Below are 19567 nucleotides of genomic sequence, written 5' to 3'. Positions count from 1 at the left end.
AAACATGAATTGGTGTTTATATCCTGCAAGTTTGTATTCACTCTCCATTTTCAGAGATTATCACTGACAAACTTTTAAAGTCTTCATAGTTGCATAAAGATATTATTTTCCTTTCTATAAGAGAGCAAGATGCTTATGTTGCAACTAATTATAACTATTTACTATTATCTAACATTAGATCAACTCTAACTGTAATTGGTACTTTGCTAACCAGGTAATTGAGGTAAACAGAAACTTCAGAATTTACCTCAATTAGAGTTATTGCCTTTTCCACCACTGTCTACCCCAGTATCACAATCCAGGAAAAACATAAATTATAAGAAAGATGGCAAGGCAATACATAGATAATAGGGAAAACTATGTACATTAAAAAAAATAACCCAAAACTATCAAGCAGTCCAAAGGTGTGATTTATATATTTAAAAAACAGCTTTGGAGAGAATAAAGGGGGTGTAATGCAAAGGCAGTGAATTTCAAATGCATGGCATGCATAATTTCTAGGCACACTGACACTGCAAATATGTAGGATATTGCATTTTCAATAGCCTTCCTTTCTAGAATAACAAATCCAACAAAGACATTCAAAGCTCTAATGCATTAAAGCCTACATATGGAAATCTTTTACATTTTTCATACTGAAACATTTCAGGCTGAAAGGAGGAAAAAAGATGATTTTTTTTCCCCATACATGTTTCTTAAAACACAATTTACAAGGCTGTGTTAATACATTAAATATTTTTAGAAGAGTTGAGTAGAATATTGCATATTAACTAAAAGCTGATCCCCAGACTTCATGTCCTTGCTGAACAAGGCAGGACTCTTGATGCTGGGCCTTTGCAGAAGAATTCCCAATGGAAACCTCTCCTGCTGCTCTTTGCAACAGCTGTGCTGAGCGTGGTTATCTCAGATGGAGCTGAGGATTAGCACATGAAAGATACACAACACATGTTTTTGTGAAAATACTTAGCTGACTCTTTCAGAGAATTCTTTCCTTGCTGATTTCCTACGATAAGAGTTTCCCCAGAGTCTCTTCTTCTTAAGAGAGGAACCAACTCCAAAGAATAAGAAAATGCAGCACCAGAGGCACATCCTTCTGAGAGACTGAGAACTCCTTCAACACCAGTTTTTGTTAGATAAAGTAAAATGTTCTCATGGAAAATCTGAGGGCTTAACAACTTAAATAAGATGATATCCCATTGAGTAAGAGAGGAAGGACTGGCCACAAAGCCTGTAGCTTTTAGGCTTTCTTTCCAGTGGAATGATACTATATTTGCATAAAACAGAGATAGAAGTCACTCAGAAAATAAACAGAATTTTATAAAAGAGAAACATGACTAAAAGCTGAAAATTAAAACAGCTACTTTTTTTCCACAGAATACATAACCCCATACAGCACAATCACATTAATCAATTACTTCCTCAAACTGCGCTTCCAACCATGTGGTTGTTGCTTCCAGAGGCACATAACATGGCAAAGAAAAACTTCCCAAAATAGTCCCAAAACTTGCTTTAGATCAAGAGAAAATGTAGAAGAAAATCATGTCACGTAGAGAAGACACAAGGCCCACTAGAGCTTATCAGGTAAATTCAAGGCATTTCTGCCCTACTGTGAAATTTCCACTTTCTATATAATAAGGTAATTTCACTCTGGGCAAATTTCTTTATACAGATCAATAAAGGCAAATACATTTTTAACACAATTCTGCCATCAGCTCTATCCCTCACTCTGCCAAATGAAGTAATTAAAAATACTGAGTACTATATCTGCTCTCTCCTGTCATAGTAAGCCACTCGCTGTCCATAGTTCATACCCATCTTTAGCTTGAAAAGGCATTGAATTATTAATGTGTATTTTGGGAGAAAAAAGAAAATTTTTTTTCATACTTAATGATGTGTCTCAGGGGAAGGATTATCTAATGCTCAAAAACCTGGAGGGAAATAGTGCCTTTATATCTTATTAACCTAAGTCCATTACCACAGTAAAAGGCCATCTCTATCCGCAAGCAATACTATATAAGCATCTTTTTTTTTTTAATTAGTGATCCAAAATAATTTATAGATCATTAAAAAGATTGTTACTGACTTTTCATAGATACACACTTTAGATCGGATGTGAAGCTTTGGGTTTCCCATTCAATAAAGGTGACAACACACTTACTTTTCTGTCTGGCCAGTTGTATTTTGCAAAGATGGTATCATATGTATCCACAGCTCCATCAGTGATCAGCATTATGGCTTGGCTGCAAATGCTTCCTTGTCCTGTGTGATTGAACTGCAAAAGGAAACAACCATTAGGAACAGCACATCCCTGTTATATGGAGATAGGATCACAGACACATGGATTTTGTCAAATCTCTAGCATCCTTAGAAGAAGTTGAAAATATTCAGGCTGTAAACATTTTATAATAGATTTTGTGTTCTTGGTGAATCTAAAAATAAGAAACATACATAAATGTAGCACTACCCAAAATTAAAATGGTATTCCCCTGGTTTTGATAGATGATGAGTATTGATGCATCCATAGGGTTTGCTTTGATTTAAAAGAACACGTTACACAAAAAGAAGTAATGAATGATGATTTTTCTGAGAAGTACAGGAGATACACAAGTCCTGAGAGACATTTGACTATTCATATGGCATTCATTCATATTCACTCTGGATTACATTCCATACGCTATTTTCCTTTAAATATTTATCTGGGAGAACCCAGCTCATATTTATATACTCTGAGATTCTCCTATTACCCAAAATGAATATATGTAAGTAATTCAGGCTGCTGAAGTGCAGTACTCGAGCACAGGTACTCAGACAGCAATCACCAATCCTCTGGCATAAGCAAAGGAAGCTTCATCCTTAAACAAATGGGATTTTCTCCTGTCAAAGAGCAAACACATTGTCGTAATATGAGCTTTGATCTCTTCATTCTGGAGTTGGTGCTCTGATTCTGAATCCATGTGTCTCCATTTGCTTTGGTTGCAGAATAGGTTCTTATTTATCTGTGTATTGCCTTATGTATTCAAGGTACTTTGGTGAAAGATCCATCTTTTAGGACAAAAAAAAATAGCAAAGTTGTAAAATTGATTTTTGATTTCTCTGTATGAACACTTTAAAAAAAATCTATGAAAAATCAATAAATGGGATATTACAATTACTTTCTTGTAGTTTTCATGTACATTATCACATTTGAGGTCAGGCAAGACCTCCTCCTATTACCCAAAATGAATATATATAAGTAATTCAGGCTGCTGAAGTGCAGTACTCGAGCACAGGTACTCAGACAGCAATCACCAATCCTCTGGCATAAGCAAAGGAAGCTTCATCCTTAAACAAATGGGATTTTCTCCTGTCAAAGAGCAAACACATTGTCGTAATATGAGCTTTGATCTCTTCATTCTGGAGTTGGTGCTCTGATTCTGAATCCATGTGTCTCCATTTGCTTTGGTTGCAGAATAGGTCTGTGTATTGCCTTATGTATTCAAGGTGAAAGATCCATCTTTTAGGACAAAAAAAAATAGCAAAGTTGTAAAATTGATTTTTGATTTCTCTGTATGAACACTTTAAAAAAATCTATGAAAAATCAATAAATGGGATATTACAATTACTTTCTTGTAGTTTTCATGTACATTATCACATTTGAGGTCAGGCAAGACCTCATCCTATTACCCCTCTCTGGATGCTGAGAAAGCCAAGCAAGAATTACCTTGTCCCACCTCACCAGCCTTGCTGTGCCCCAGAATGGGTGGTCCCATTTAGAAAGCAGTACCTGTGTTCATAGGTGACTTACCTTGCAGGGACTCTGAGTGCTCTTGCAGTCATGAAAAAATAGTCAGAGTATTCTGGTTTGATTTGGACTACCAACTCTATCTTTTAAGCTTTCCACAGTCTGTTTGCCCTTACATATTCTCTGTTTTCCAAACTCTAAAACCCACTTTTCCTAAAAAAGTTCTTCTAAAAATTTCATCTTTGTAGAAATGCCTGCAGTAGGAACAGGTGGGTGGTGGGTTCGAGAAGTCCTCTGTTTTTTCTGCTTTCACATTTCTGTGTCTGAGTAACCACACCCACATTCAACAACCATTTCTATCACCTGCATCTCTCTCAAAATCAGCTTCCTTTTCATCCAACAGAAAGCTCAGCAAACAGCACCAGAAACACTCTGCCTTAAAGGGCAGCTAATGTGGATTTATAGTTAGCTGTATTGTGATCACTGCCTCTGTGTAATTTCCAAGGCAGTCACTCCTTAAAATTCTCCCATCATGACAAGTTTTCCAGTCATAACCAGAACCTGAATTATTAAAGTGGGGTTCTTTCATGATCTTACAGCCATTATTTTCACATAAAGGTGAAGTTACTTTGTCTAGGGATATCTTCCTCACATGGACAATATATTTTAAAAGTGACAAGGTGTCTGAAAAGAGAAATTAATGAAGGGAAAATGCCTTTGTACATTTATTTTAAAACACCACTCTGTATGCATCTGCATTATTCTACACAGTTATCTGAGTATTTTGAAAAATGGGATTAAATTCAAATACTTTGATGAGTAATATCTTCTCATATTTGTCTAAAACTTTTAATTTTATTGAATAGCAAGAGTGATGAAAGTGTTTTCCATAATAATAACAATGACAAGGGGCTTATGATGAACTACAATTAACTCAGTGATTCATCAGTTAGCAGCAAAAATTTCAATGCATCCTGACATTTACAGCAGTTGGTTGTGATTAACAGTCTTTGAAATGTCACAGAATTTTATTTAATTGGTTATGATTTTTTTAAAGGTAATCACTTCAAAGAGCACATTTGTCACCAAAAGAGATAATTGCAGTTGTCACATGACATAGTAGGTGTCTAAGTACTGTACCAAGCACTTGTGTATTCTGCCTCTCTATAATGTACACTGCATTATTTGACAATTGGAAAGGATTTGGAAGTGGATTTTTAAACATGCTTTTCAAAGGTATCAGTAGCAAACATCTTCAAGTCTTGACAACCATAGCAAATATTGAAAGGTAATTGCAAGGCAAAATTTACTGAGTTTAATTAGTGCAGCCCCTGAACCATTTTAAAATCCAACCAGAGTCTTTATAGACTGTAACACAAAGCTTTCTCTATTTGTTTTTTTTTTTTTTTTTTCCTTTACTATACCACCACCCACTCCTTTCCCCTCCCCATTCACCCACTTGCTTTTTGTTTTTTTAATGAAGAAAAGACATCCTTAGTTAACCTATAATTCAAATAGGCTTCTGGTACATAAAGTTCACATCCTGTAGACAAAGTGGAAAATGGTTTGCTGTACTCTGCAAAGGGGAGATTTAGCTTTTCCTCTGGCCTAGGTGGCTTTAATTGAATCTCCCAGAGACTTTGCAGATATGCCTGTATAAAATGGAAAATATTTTTATACTGGCATTTTGGAAGTTTTTATGCAAGAAGGATTGACCCTATTTAAAACTTCATTTTGAAGTATAAACATAAGCAATAAATAAGACTTTGCAGATATGCCTGTATAAAATGGAAAATATTTTTATACTGGCATTTCTGGAAGTTTATATGCAAGAAGGATTGACCCCATTTAAAACTTCATTTTAAAGTATAAACATAAGCAATAAATACAGCACCTTGAAGTACGTAGTCAATCATGATCTTACAGACATCTCATCACGGGTACAATTCAGCACATGGGATGTCAGATCCCTTTGGTCTCAGAGGTATCAGATTATCTAACGAGATTTTTATACTACATTCATCATTATAACTTCAGTTACCTCACAGATTTTAAACCAAAGCAAAACAGGTCTTGTTTCAGGTCTTTACTTCCTGCAATGTGATTTTTTTTCCAGTTCACATAGATTTGGGGAACCAGCACAGAACATCTCTTGCACTGAGGCATTCATGCTCTTTTTCTGGTTCCCAAGACTCTATTTGGTGCCCACAATTGTTAATAAAACTTCTACAAACAGTGTCCTTTACTTCGTGCACCGTTTCCCATTGTCATTTTTGGCATGCACCACACGAAGGCATTAGTTCCACACTGTCTAACTGAACACATGAGCAGTGGGTGGAAGAAGATACTCCTTTTTTCATTTTAGGATTTTATGCCTGGAAAAGAATCAATCAATATTGCCCTTCAAGATGAATACACAGGAATTAGAACCATTAATTAATCTAGGATCACACAGCATAAAGGCAGGCACACTTGTCAAGTCAAACTTTTTTGGAGAATATTTGGGTTTGAGCTCTTATTTCCAAGGTATATCCTTCAATCAAAAGACATTTTGCTATTTAGTTTAGATGAGTTTTTTTCATCTTCCAGCAGACTAACACACTTCAGTATTTTTTCCACAAAATACATGATTATACTTCAGGAAACATTTTAAAACATTTTCATGAATATAAACTCAGTTGAAAAAAGGGAAAACAAGAAGGAGGTGAAAAACAAAAAGGATCTGAAAAGCATGAACTTACTTCATTGAGCATGTTGAAAGCTTCATTCAAAGCAATGTCCAGCATTCCAATTCCTTTTGCAAAAAGTTTGTCAAGGTGTTCCCTGAAATGCTGAAACATGAACAGGAAGGTTTTGTTTGTCAGAATGTTGTTACAACAGACCTGTCAATGATTAAGGATTTCTGAATACTTGAGACCAATTCCTAGGCTTAAATGACCACATACACTAATTAACAAAATAATTCCCACTTAATCCTTTTTGATTCTTCAAGTAACACTAAACTAAGGATGTGCTAGTACAATAATAAGGCAATGGCATGCCATTTTTGATACATTTTGGCTATTTATTCAATCAAATAATTTTGTTTTGGTTTTTTGTTTATGTTTTTATTTAGAGATCTGCTTCATTTTTTTTTCACTTCATATAGTAATTTTATATAATTTCTAACTATTTTCCCTCTAGGTTTTTGGAATCTGATACTTAAGAAAAATAATTATTTCCAAAATTCAGCTTTAAGAGTGCACACCTCTAAAAGATTGTAGATTCTAATCATTAGGTCATTGAAGTATAAATGCAGTTTATCACTCAATATTAATATTAGACTTATTAAAAACTGTTCTACACGGAAGACAATTAATTTGTAAGGAGAAAATGAAGCTCTGTGTGGTGGGAAACAGCAGGGGAGGCAATGCTTATGTGAAGTGCTATTTCAGTCTTCACAACTGGCTAAAAGATACAAAAGAACTGCAAAACAGAAAAGGGTATTTCAACTCAACTGGTAGTGAAAAAATGCCAGGACAAGACATATACTACTGGAATATCAGTTTAAAGATAAAGAATACATGCTTTCAGAAAGAGATAAAAATCACCTTAATTCCACTTCCAATAACTTTCAGAAACCAAACAGATCCCAAAAAGCAGGAGTCCCCTGCTCTTAATGAGCCAAAAAGCATACTTCAACGTTACAACTTAGAGAGCTCTTTTTAGTAATAAACTGGTTTATCTCAGTCTCCTTTTGCTGTCATTTTGGAGCCCTTGTTTGACTGGGTATCTGTCCAACTGTGTGCACAAACATTCCCGGGCAACTGTATGCTTAATTCCCATCTGCAAATACCAGAATGTGCAATATCTAATTGCAGACTCATATACCTAATTGACATGCATAATCTTGGTAATTCTGAATGCAAATTAGGCACACAATTATGACAATCAGACATTGATGTCTGATTACAAAATTATAGGGTCAGAGCTCCACAGAAGTTGAGTGAGGAAGCACAGAAGTGTTCATCTGGGGAAGTGTCTGTGATCATCCAGAAGGGTCTGAAAGACACGAGCTGAGGAGAATGAGGGTACAAATCCACATGTGCAGGTAAGTCAGGATGAGGTCTTCCAGAGCTCAAATGAGAAAAAACCCAGGATGGTTTTTAATGTCCTTCATGTTCTGTGTGTCAGGGGACAGCTACACAGAACACTAAAATCACACCACTGTTGCATATGGCTTTGGCATAACTGAACAAAAGGACAAATTCATAACCAATTATCATGATTGAACTTGGAATTTCTCTTATAATGAGGTTGTTGAAAGCATCTTTTGGTACACCCTAGTGTATTCCCCTTTTCTAGCCTCACAGTTAAATGAACAACTGTAGGGATCTGGGATCATACTTGGTTAGATGATTACATTAAGTTTTCATTCTTTGGGGATTAGGTAAAATTGTCTCTCAAAATATGATAGCAACTTGCATTTTTGTTACTTCTTAGTTTCTTACTTTTGATTTACTAGGACTTAAGAGTTAATGAATTTAAATAATTCAAGTTAAGCAATTTTTTTCAGCAAATCTGTGCTTGGGAGTGGATACATATTCAGAGCCCTTTTCATAATTCAGAACACAGGCAAAGTTGGTGAGGTAGAGGGGGCAATCTGAATACAGGCAAGAATTTGATTTTCCTTTCCTGATTCCAGGCCATTGCAGGAAATTTAAAAACTCTTCTGAGATGAAGGCCAGAAACTGAATTTTTCCTTTGTGGCAGAAGCTATCAAACTTGTAGCCAAAATGAGACACTGATTTATCTAGTCCATATAAAACCTGAAGATTGATTTGCTAATTTGGTGGCAATTCTCAGGAAATTCTAAGGCAACTCCTTTTTCTGGTCTCTTGTCTTAGAGACTGCTGTAATGGCCTCACAAGGTTTATTGAGATTAGACAAGGTGACTGGTATCTCTGATCATAAGAAGATGACAAATTTTTATACTCTGGAAGCAAAGGGAAAGTGGTCACCCTCCAAGCAAACAGAGCCCAGTGTCTGCACAGCCATGGGGGAAGTTATTTGGCTTCCGTTAAAAAAATATAAGAATACTCTATAACCTTCAAAGTTTTATCATTTCCAAACAAGAATAAAAGGAAAAGAACAAACTACAGCCATCTTCATTTGACATCTGAAGGCAGGAAACAAACACATCTGAAAGCAGGTAATGATACATGATCACAGAGAGCTGAGCTCCAGTTCCAGTTCAGAGCTGTGACAATCAGCCCATCTCAGACACACACAAAAAAGCACAGAAGATGCCAGCTGAGGCAACCCCAAATGCCCAGCATTCCTGCTCACTGTAGCAAACATTTGCAGAATTATACCAATGGTTTTTTTCCTCAGCATCATGACAAAGCTTGTCACAACAGTGAGCTTGGCTCACCTTTGAATTGGCACATGGATGAGACCTCACAGGTTGCTTTAATGCATTTTAACATGGGAACACTGCCTAAAGCCTCACACACAGAGAGACATCACTCTGTAAGTTGAGCTTGCTATGGTCTACAGCAGATCCCTCTCCTGGAAGTCCTGGAAACCTTTATATTATCTCTCTCTGGCACTGACAAAATGGAAGGAAACCAATAGCAAGCTTACTGTCATGAACTGACCCTATCTAGTCCCCATCTCTACTCTTCCCACTTATATAGAAAAAAAATAATGCATTTTTAAAATTATTTTTATTTACTTTAGGGCTTCAGAATTAGTTGAGTTTAATTTTTATTACAACCACCAGAGTTTTGATTTCATTCTTGTTAGGCCAATATGCTGCACAGGAGTCCCAGTACTTTGCACAAATCTTTTATTGGAGCCTACTTGTGCTTACCAAAAATAAGGTATCACTTATGATGAATAGGAATACCCAGATTAGATTGGCTACACGACCATGGATTCAAGCCAATGAATAAAGCATTTTCCACTGATTCCAAAAAGGAGCAGTTCACAACTAATATATGCACAGAGGTTATACAGTTACACTGCAAAACCATGATATTTGCTATTAACTGTCTGACAAGGCTGAGCTTCCTACAGAAAAGCATTACTAATGGCTTCAGCATTCCTCCAGGTTTCCTTGTCAGCTTTACTGCAAGTCCTTGCTACTTCTAGAATTACTTCCCATGCCTATCCTCACATGCTGTAACTCCAAAGGGCCCTGGGACATACTTGGCAAAGATTTATCAGATTTGTGAAGATGGACTACATCAGCACATAAATAGGACAGAAAAAAAAACAGTCAGAAAGCCTGTGTGAGGTGGGAGAGTGATGTTCACCTGTGTGCCACAGGGAGCTTTACCCACATGCACTGACAGATAAATGTGCATCAGGTGTGTAAAATGCATTTAGGCATCACCCATTACAAGCCCTTGGTCAGGGCAATTTCAGGTTACCTGATTGTAATGATTATCCAACCCCTTCTGTTTCCTAACACTTCGTGTTGGAAAACAAGGGGGCTTTTGTGGGAAAAAATAGTCATAAAAACAATGCTGAACTAAGAGCTCAAGATTCAATACAGTCAGATTAAAACCAAATTCTTCTTAAGTAAATTAGTTACTGCAATAGAAAACGTCAGACCAAATTTCAGTGGTCAAGGGCTTACTGAAAGTTTTGAGGGACTATAGCAGCTTGACAGTTTTAAAATAAGAGTAAACTTCAGTGAGACTTTACTGTTTTGGAGTTTTTAACAGCTAAGCAATGCAGTTGATTTTTTTTTTTTTGAGGTCTGACAGACATGGATAGATAAATACGCAAAAGTAATTTGCTTAAACAAAATTCAATATGCAAAATTTGTATTTACCAACCTCTTATTGGCAATTTCACTCAGCTTCTTTGCTGAATCAGTCTTCTGGTTATTTAATTTCTGGTAATTGCATAGAAAAATAAAAGCTTTTTGGAAGTTATACATTACATCTGTCTATTTCTGTCATTCGAATTTACGCTGGGGTAAGTGCTTGATTTAGTTTGGAGTTACTGTGCCTATCTGTGCATCTAGAAGATGATATATATCATCTGGAAACATTTACAGAGAAATGTCCTTAACCCATATATAGTACATTAAAAAAACATATAAAAGAGGAATGTATATTGTAATATTGTTACTTTAAATCTGAAGTTACATTAAATCAGATTGTCATCCGATTCCTTTGGGGTAGGTAAATTGTAACATGGAGTTTCTCAAAGATGAAAACCTCTTGGCCCAAGAAAACTAGTATTAAAATAGGCAGTTCCACATGTTTGCAATTTGTGGAGAAAGTGCAGACGGTGACAGAATGGTGTCTGAACTATTTCCCACTCTTTTTTAAATTTGTGTATAGCAAATTGATACACTTCAAGGTAGCAGCTGTTAAACACTGATGCCAAATTATAAAATAGTCTGGTAAAATGCAAATATACCTTGCATATTTTATATTACCAAACCACATTTAGGATCACAGATTAATTTCAACCTCAGTTATGCTACCCAATGTAATTACAGATTTAATTTTTGTGATAAACAAAACTTAAAGCAAGTTCTGCAAATTAGGGATAGCTTACAATTTCCACATATCTAAACTTGACTGCACTGTAGGTATGTGCCAACACAAAAATTTATGACAATTGCTAGGCTGTGAAAACTTAGAAATAAGTGGAGGCAGAGTGGCACCTGCATATCACCTGACATAATAATTATTCCAAAACCAAATTACTGTATTCTCTCATTGTAAAATGAAAGTTGAAACACTCTATCTTGGAAGAATTCTAGTACTGGGATCCCTATGTGTCTCTTAGGAAAACTGGTGGCACATACATTAACACCACTCACATCACTGTCATATCAAAACACAAACACATTTGAAGTTGTAACTTTGTATTTTACAAATACATGAAGCAAACTCCATTCAGTAAGGTTTCTGAAAAGAAAAATGCCTTCTGAAGTGTACCTGACAGAAATTCCAGGTGGCTCCCAAAGCTTACAGAACCAGCAGTTTTGCAGAAAAGTAATAGAACCACTTGCTCAAAACCTGGGGAAGCTTCTAAACAGATTATACAAATTATACTAGCATCTCCTCCTTGTAGGTTGTTGCCAGCAGTAAGAATAACTAAAGTTAAATGAAGATTTACTACTCAAGTCTGTGTTACTTGGCTGTTCTTTAAGCTGACAGGGAAGAGGTCTAGATGCTTAAACCCTTACTTTTTCAAAGTATCTTTACATTTTCATAAAGAAAAGCACATTACATGCTGGAGATTCAGGACTGACAATGTTTTTTTCCTCCAACCCTTGTTCCTTTCCCATCACAAAAATGCATGGATGTGTTAAACGTTAAAACGATTAATGATAATAAATGTATTTGACGTCCTTCAAAAATCTACTGTAATATAGCAGGCATTAATTAATGCTTTAACAAAAGATTGGTCTTGATCAAGTAACTCCTAACTTGTTAGGGGCTAGGCTTGTTCAAAAAATATTCCTGCTTTTGCTACGCCAATCACTATGAAATCTGTACCAGTCTTCAAAACATTCATTTAGCCAGGCTGAAGTTTGCAAAGGTAAAAGTACTGATGCTATATTTTCTTTTCTATCTGACTGCTCTCTTTACTTAACAAAACAATGCAGGATCAAGAATTTTTGGCTAACTTGAGCTCCATTATCATATCAATTAAGAAGTCTTTTTTACCTTTTACTAATATAGCTGTGAGAAGAGAGTTCAATTCAGATATTCCAGTTGAGTCTTAACTCTTAACTTAAGTAAAGATGCAAATGGACTAGAGACTGCATATTGTAGAGGAAAAGAATGCTTCATCAACAATGACTGGGATGTTATTCAAAGAAAAATGCAGCTTCCTTCCTCTATGTGCACTTTGTACAGATTTGCTCTAATGTCAGGTATATGTTCTTACCTGAAAGAGAAAAATTGAAGGAAGGGGATGGAACTGAAGTTGGCTTTGTAATATCTTTCCTGATGCTTGCAACAGGAAACGAAAATACATTACTGAAGGGAAAGTATCACCACAGAGTGGATGTAAGAGAGCTCCAATGCTTTAAATGCTTTTTCTTTCTTTTATGAGAGTGGATTTTTTTCTTTTAGATAAGTTTTCCCTAACTACTTTGGTCCAGAAAATAATGGTAAGTGTTCTAGAGCCAGTGTGTGGAATGAACACTGTGTGTTTACAGTACTCCTTCTGTCCCAGAGTGACAGTGTTTCAATGAGAAAATGTATAAACCAGACAGCTTTTTTGTTCTTTTTTCTTTCTTTCTTTTCTAAGACTAATGGAATTTTCTGAATTCTAGCTCTGTGGAAGCCTGTTACATTCCTGAACATTATGGATAAGAGTTCCTGCAGCCCATCCCTGAATGTGAACGAGCATGTTTATTTGTTACCCGTAATCCCACTGAACATTCAGCACCAGCACCACTAAGAAGCACTCATTTCCCAGGCTTCTCCAAGCCCTGAGGCTGAAGCTGTTTCCTGTAGCCTACAAACAAATCCTTCCATTGCCTGAAGATGCTCCCAGGTCTGGTTTTCCCTAGACAGGCTGGGGATGGGAGCAGAAGAGGCTCTGGCTGTAGCCCAGCTGCCCGGGGCTGCTGCAGGTGCCAAAGCCAGGAGCCACTCACGCCTGGACCTTGGACAGCCAAGGCTGTGCCTGGGAAGGGCTTGGCAGGATCAGGGCTGGCTGTGCTGGCACCACAGAGCCCTCCAGCAGGAGCAAACATCAGATTTGGTTCTCCCTAAAAAGGAGGGCTTGGTCTCTCCCCACGGGCTTGCTCTCTCCCCACACCCAGCCCTGGCCCGGCTGCCCCAAGTCAGTATAATTTAATTTATTCTGCTGAGAAGCCTGGTTTACCCTTTAGCTCTCTACAAATGAAGTGCAAGTGATAAGGACAGCTATTCTTCTAGAGTCTGTTTCTCTGTTTTGTTGAAGTTGAGAGATTAAACACAATTCAAAGAACGCCATTCCGCATCTTGAAGTGACGTCCTCAGAGTGGAAAGATTCCATCTGAAAACATCAGAGCCTGGCAGAAAGACAGCAGAGTAGTTCTTCAATAAATAATTTCAAGGCCAATATAGACTGGGGTACTGATCCTGTGAGAACAATTTTTATTTGGAGTTATTGAGACAGCTGCTTTCCTCCTGAGACTAAAAGCTCCAAACATCTCAGAGTAATTTCTTATCTCTGCTTCTAAGAACTGTCTGTGTTTGGTACAAGTGGTGTCAGATGAACCTAGCAAGATGCAGTTAGAAAGAACTGGGGTGTGCATCCATGTATGGCACGGGGGGATTTTTTCCTTAAGGGCCATTTAATGGGAATTTTTTATATTAAAACTCATGTATTATGGTTTAAAAAAAAAAAAGAGAGAGAGAGAGAGAGAAATGTACTGCCAAAATGGTGGGAATTCAAATTTATTCAGCATAAGCTAATAGTTGGACAAAACTATTTGGTTCCATGCATGTTTCCAGCCACAGTGCTGCACTAAGTGATACCTGTCTTAAGAAAGGTCAGGACTATGAATAGCAACATAAAAGTAGAGTAGAGTGAACTGTTAAAAATTCAGTCCCTGCAATCATCAGCATCATACATCTCCTCTTTCCACGTAAAAGAAAACTACAGCAATATGAACTATCATTACAGCAAATTTTAATTGTTTACATTTAAAGTTATCATTTCAGAATAGATATTTTCCAGCTAAAGAAAAATTGTTCTAACTTTTTAAAAATACGTATATTTCTTTTGGTGCTAGTAAAGTTTATACTAACAGATGTGATCATCATTGCACCCATTCCATTGAGAAGAATATTTGACATAAAAATGAAGCATAGAAAGTTCTGAACCAGATATATAGCTACATTTTCAGATCTAGGTTGGAATTAAAAAAAAATCAGACAGATGTAGATTTATATAAACTGAAACAATAGATTATATCAAAACATTGCTTGTCAATCTCCTGCTCTACTCTGCTAGTAAGAAACATTTTCACATGCTGATAATGACTTATTGGAAAATCTACAAAACACAGTGTTTGTCTTGATATTTTTCTTGGGTTTTTCATCATTTCATAAACAGAAGAAAAGAGTTATTATTATTACCAGTGAACTTGCAAAAGAGTATTTACCTTGTAAGACTGGTTGAGAAAGTGTAATTTTATCTACTTTTTCTCTGATATTACAATGGACCAACAGCAATTACACAAAAAAAAAAAACAAAAACCAAAACCACAAAAAAAAAAACTACAGGACTAGTCTAGTGTATCTGCGAGACTCACAGAAATAAAAGTTACAATCCAAACAGTTGAATACTTTTGATGAGTTCCAAAACACAGCTAAGTACTCTGATAGCTCTGGACCAGTTTTGGAAGGTGCACACGAAAGACATTTGAGGACATCTTTTTTATATGGACCAAAGAGCTATGAATTCAACAGAAACTTCTCCAGTTAATTCAGTGTTTTTGGTGAGGCCCCCAGGTAAATTTGCTGTGCCAGTACAGTAATCACGCAGTATCACATCTTACAGCAGTATCAGCTATTTCAGAAAGCTGTTTTTAACTGGGCTCAGGAGCATGATAACTGAATTACTCATGTAGGATTCAGTGGCTGTCCACCTCCTTGGACAATCTCTACTTTGTACTCTGAGATATACTGGGGACAATGGAACTTTTGTGCCTTCCAGTGTTTAGGCAAATAAATTTTTAACTTCATTACAGTGTCTAGAAAAATGATATAAGAACATATAAGGTCACACGTAAGGAAGGAATGAAGATTGGCAAAGTCATGGTATGTACAAATGCACCAAACTATTACATGCTACCTATCTCAGGTTGTTGGGGTTTTTTTTAGTTCTGGTCTTTCAAGGAAAGGATAAGAACTACTTTACAAATATAACCAACTAGAAAAAAAGTTAATATTTAATTATGTCCCCAAACCTTGCATATATTATTCAGTTTAAAGACAAAAGACAAAGTTATTCTGTAAAAAAAAAAATAAAAAAAAATTCCCTAACCAGAAATTATATCAACATTTACGCTGGAAAACAAAATATGCACTTTTACTCAGTTATTTTGAAAAATTGAGCTCTGTTCTTAAAATCTCAGCATCATCTGGGTGGCATAAAAGCTTTTTATCATTAAATTAATCTGACATGAAGTAACATATGGGTGTGGAGTAATCTGCATTTTGATCAGTTGCAGAATGACAGAAAGGTTAACTGTAGGATTAATTCCAGACAGGACAGCTGGGCAATACATTTGAATCTTTAGGTCTGCATCTAGAACTTGCACAGATTTCATGTGGCTCATTTGATGTACCCACAATAAAGTGCTCATTTAAAAAGCTGCATCACAATTCACAAATGAGAGGCTTCAAACATTCAATTATTAAAAACAATTTATGCCCACATAGCAACCAAATGATATTTAGATACCCACAGTTGTAAATATTAAATATATAATAAAAGAAGAAGCCCATGAAGAATAATTCCTGTAGGACATAGATAAAGTGCAAAGAACTCTTGGGAGTAACACAATGGATTAAAGATCAGCATAACAATATAAAAAATAATTTTGTCTTGGTAAACATGAAGAGACCCAGCACTGACACACTCCAAAGGGTGTTTTCAGAGCTGTGTTCTCTATTTCCTGATCAGTACAAGTGAAGTACCACACTGGGTGTTGAGCTGAAACTTTTCTGTTCACTTCCCTTTAGTGAAAATAGAAACTGCCTAAAGACAATGACTGCTCCAGCCATAGGCCAGACTCAGGACAGAAGGACAAACCACTCTTAGACAGGAGGCCTTAGCAAGGAAAAAGTGGTATAATAAGAGATGGGGTTCATTTTAATAGGCCTTTCCCTCTACAAGAATCACAGGGCTTTTCAACCATCATATTTCATCATTTCACATGGCATAAACAATTTTACCTCAGCTCTTAAAGCGTGCCTGCACAGAACAACTGAAGAAAACTGTCAGGCAATAAACCAAATTTCAAGCTACAAATTCATACTGCAATCTCACTTCGAATAAAATTTGCACTGTAGTCAGCATAATGGAGTTTGTTTCCTAAAAAATTCTAGCAGGATGAAACTAATATGAACATTTTCACAGAACATTCTTGAATGAGTACATTATTACATTGACAGACCTATTTGGAATGTTAGATTCTTTTATTCTTATAGTATTACATTTGTTTGGAGATTTTGTTTCAATTTTAGTGTTACTTTGAGTTAAGAATGCAATCTCTTCCTCAGTAATTTTTGTTAACAGAATGATAGTTCAATTTAAAGTGGTTGAAATACCTTATTTAAAATAATTACCAAACTTTATTAACAGTATATTTTCAATGACTCCTGCAATTTTCCATTAAGTTTATTCAACCAAATTGACTAGGAGATTATTTCTTTCTTTCTGTGGAGTTACATAAAACTCTTTGAAATGGCATGAGTAGAATAATTAATAAATTTTAATAATGGAATGCATTGTACTAGGAAAAGTTCATTATAGCACACTGTCACCCACTGCATCCCAATTCTCCACTGTTTTGTTACTTTTATTCCTTACCTCTTTGTTGGCTCTGTCTGCTTGAACTAATGTTCCATTCAGACACGGCTCTACATAGTGGAGTTCTTCATTATACTATAGAGGAAAATACAAAGTATGAAGAAAAATTTAATTAAAAGCTTGGAAGATACAAGTCAATTTAATGACTTAGAACTACAGTGAATGAAATAAGCACAGAAAGTAAGAACAAAAGGATTTTGTTCATTTTTAAAAACCAGCTGTGGTATTTCTTTTCCTTTTACATTATTCTTAATTTTTCAGAGGTTTATACTTCCAAAGGAGCATTGAATGGATGCCAAAACTCAGGTGGACTTAAGGGAACTATTTACCACTAGCTGGCAAAAATATCCCACAAATTGAAATCTGGATTATATTAAGAGATCATGTTTGATATAGCACAAACTGAACTCATAATTATTTTCTAGATATAAGAAAAGTCCTGAAAAATATTTATGGCACTGTCTAACATTTTGAAAGGTTAACACTGGAACAACTACACCAAAAAAAATCTGTAAATTGAATCAGTCCTATAAATGGCTGACAATTTTCAAAATTTCAGTCAAGCAAAGAGGTTTATTATAGACAAAGTCATGAATAAGTGACAGATCTTGAAGGAATTATCTGTTTTTCTCACAAGGTGTCGGTAAGCCACATAGCCTAGTTGTACATTCAGAAGCATTCTAAACATTAAAATAAAATGAGAACTCATCTGCAGTCAGTAGAACTTGTAACAAATGATTGACTGAAATTTGAAATTTGGACTTGTTTCAATCTTTTAAACTTTTCAACACAGGTCAAATTAATAAAGCAGTACCCCCAACAAATAGTTTTCTAGATAGAGCCTTAATTGAATTCCTTCTCCCACTAATTTAATCTCCTTTAGAAGTAGATAAGTCATCACAGATCAAACTGTAAGGAGTTTGCATCTAGGCTTTAGGTGGTTTCATCCTTTCATAAAGGATTAAGTGAATCAGAACATCCACATTAAACAACATAAAAACAATCAGGGAAACATTTCATTAGATTAATGTGATCTACTCCCTTCTTCCTCCACCTCAGTGGGACTAAAGAAAGCCCTCCAATGGCTGACTTGTAAAAAGCTACTTAGGCAGGGGTCTGTGTCACTGTGAATTCTCACTGTCTCTCTCTGCCTGTAGCTCTAAATTTTCTCTGCTCCCTTCAACCTAACACCACTGCTCTCTGCAGCACAGACCCCTGGAACCTGATCCGCTCTGGACACCTGTCGTCACCATTCATTCCAGCAGTGCACTACTCACCACACTCATCACCACATAATTACTCCTGCACAGGGAAGAGTATTTAGTTTGAACTGCTTGGAGGCACTGTGCCAGACTCAGTCCTCAGCTATAAGGGAATATAAACCCAGAGTAACTTGCTATTGCTGGATATACAGATGATTGATATCAGCATCAGCATAGGAACTGGTAATATAGAAACAAGCGAAAAATACTTTAATGATATATATACACATAATTTCTGCAGCAGATTTGCATGCTTCCTAATTGTTTTATTGCCATCAATGTTATTTCAATGTGTGAGAGTGTATGGACTTTTCTATTGTTCCATAGGCAATACAAAGTACAAGGCAAAGGCTTCTAGAACAGTTCAGAGTGGCTGAGAGTGTCCCATGTGCATCTCAGCCTCATAACAGTTTATTGATCTGATAAATGATGTATTTTCCCCTGTAGTTTCTCTCTTCAGACTGCTTTCCAATCTATCTCCTGAGAGTCATTGCAAAACAATAATGCCAAATCTACACAGCATCTCTTATTATAGTCCAAAGTCAAGACCACACTGCATTATATTTTAAAAAATAAAATACAGAAAATCTGTGACACTCTGGTTCACCAGCCCCTACCCCCAAGATTTTTTGTGGTCATACACAGGTTTTTCTCAATATGCTCTTTCATCAAGATACTTTCCAGTTCAGCCTGTTCTTAGTTTTATCTCTGTAGCTGTCATTGGAAACTACAAGACCATACATATTTATCTTTATATCATACCAGGCACAATGTCTGCAACTGGCCAACGTGCAATAAAATGCTAAAGGCTCAAACACTTGCACGTAAGCAAGGTCAAGTTTTCCTAATTTTGTAGCAACATCACTTTATCTTTTTAAGGTCTATAACCACCAGCAAATAAATGAAACAACTTCCTACTCTATCAAACCTTGCATCTAAATAGTTGTAATTTCTGTTCGCTAGATTTCTCTAAGATTTAACTACTATTTTGAGTAACTCATGCCATCAGGCTAGTCACAGAGCCTGTAGC

General features: G+C 36.1%; 1 protein-coding gene across 4 annotated transcripts in view; it reads right to left on the bottom strand.

Annotated features, from left to right (window-relative positions):
* CACNA2D3 (calcium voltage-gated channel auxiliary subunit alpha2delta 3) overlaps nt 1–19567 on the bottom strand; it is a 467160-nt gene that overhangs the window by 190048 nt on the left and 257545 nt on the right. For all 4 annotated transcript variants that reach the window (XR_005626120.1, XM_039695505.1, XM_039695503.1 and 1 more), the window contains exons 9-11: nt 17276–17350; nt 6463–6552; nt 2159–2272 (exon numbers count right to left, since the gene is read on the bottom strand). Coding sequence is in view for 3 of the 4 variants with exons in the window: in XM_039695505.1 (XP_039551439.1) it covers nt 2159–2272; nt 6463–6552; nt 17276–17350 (279 nt within the window). In the remaining variant the exon portion in view is untranslated. The remainder of the gene's footprint in view (nt 1–2158; nt 2273–6462; nt 6553–17275; nt 17351–19567) is intronic.

This window comes from Passer montanus, unplaced genomic scaffold (assembly GCF_014805655.1).
Source record: "Passer montanus isolate IOZ18808 unplaced genomic scaffold, ASM1480565v1 scaffold9, whole genome shotgun sequence".
NCBI lineage: Eukaryota > Metazoa > Chordata > Aves > Passeriformes > Passeridae > Passer > Passer montanus.
This window is presented reverse-complemented; position numbering and strand designations above follow the sequence as displayed.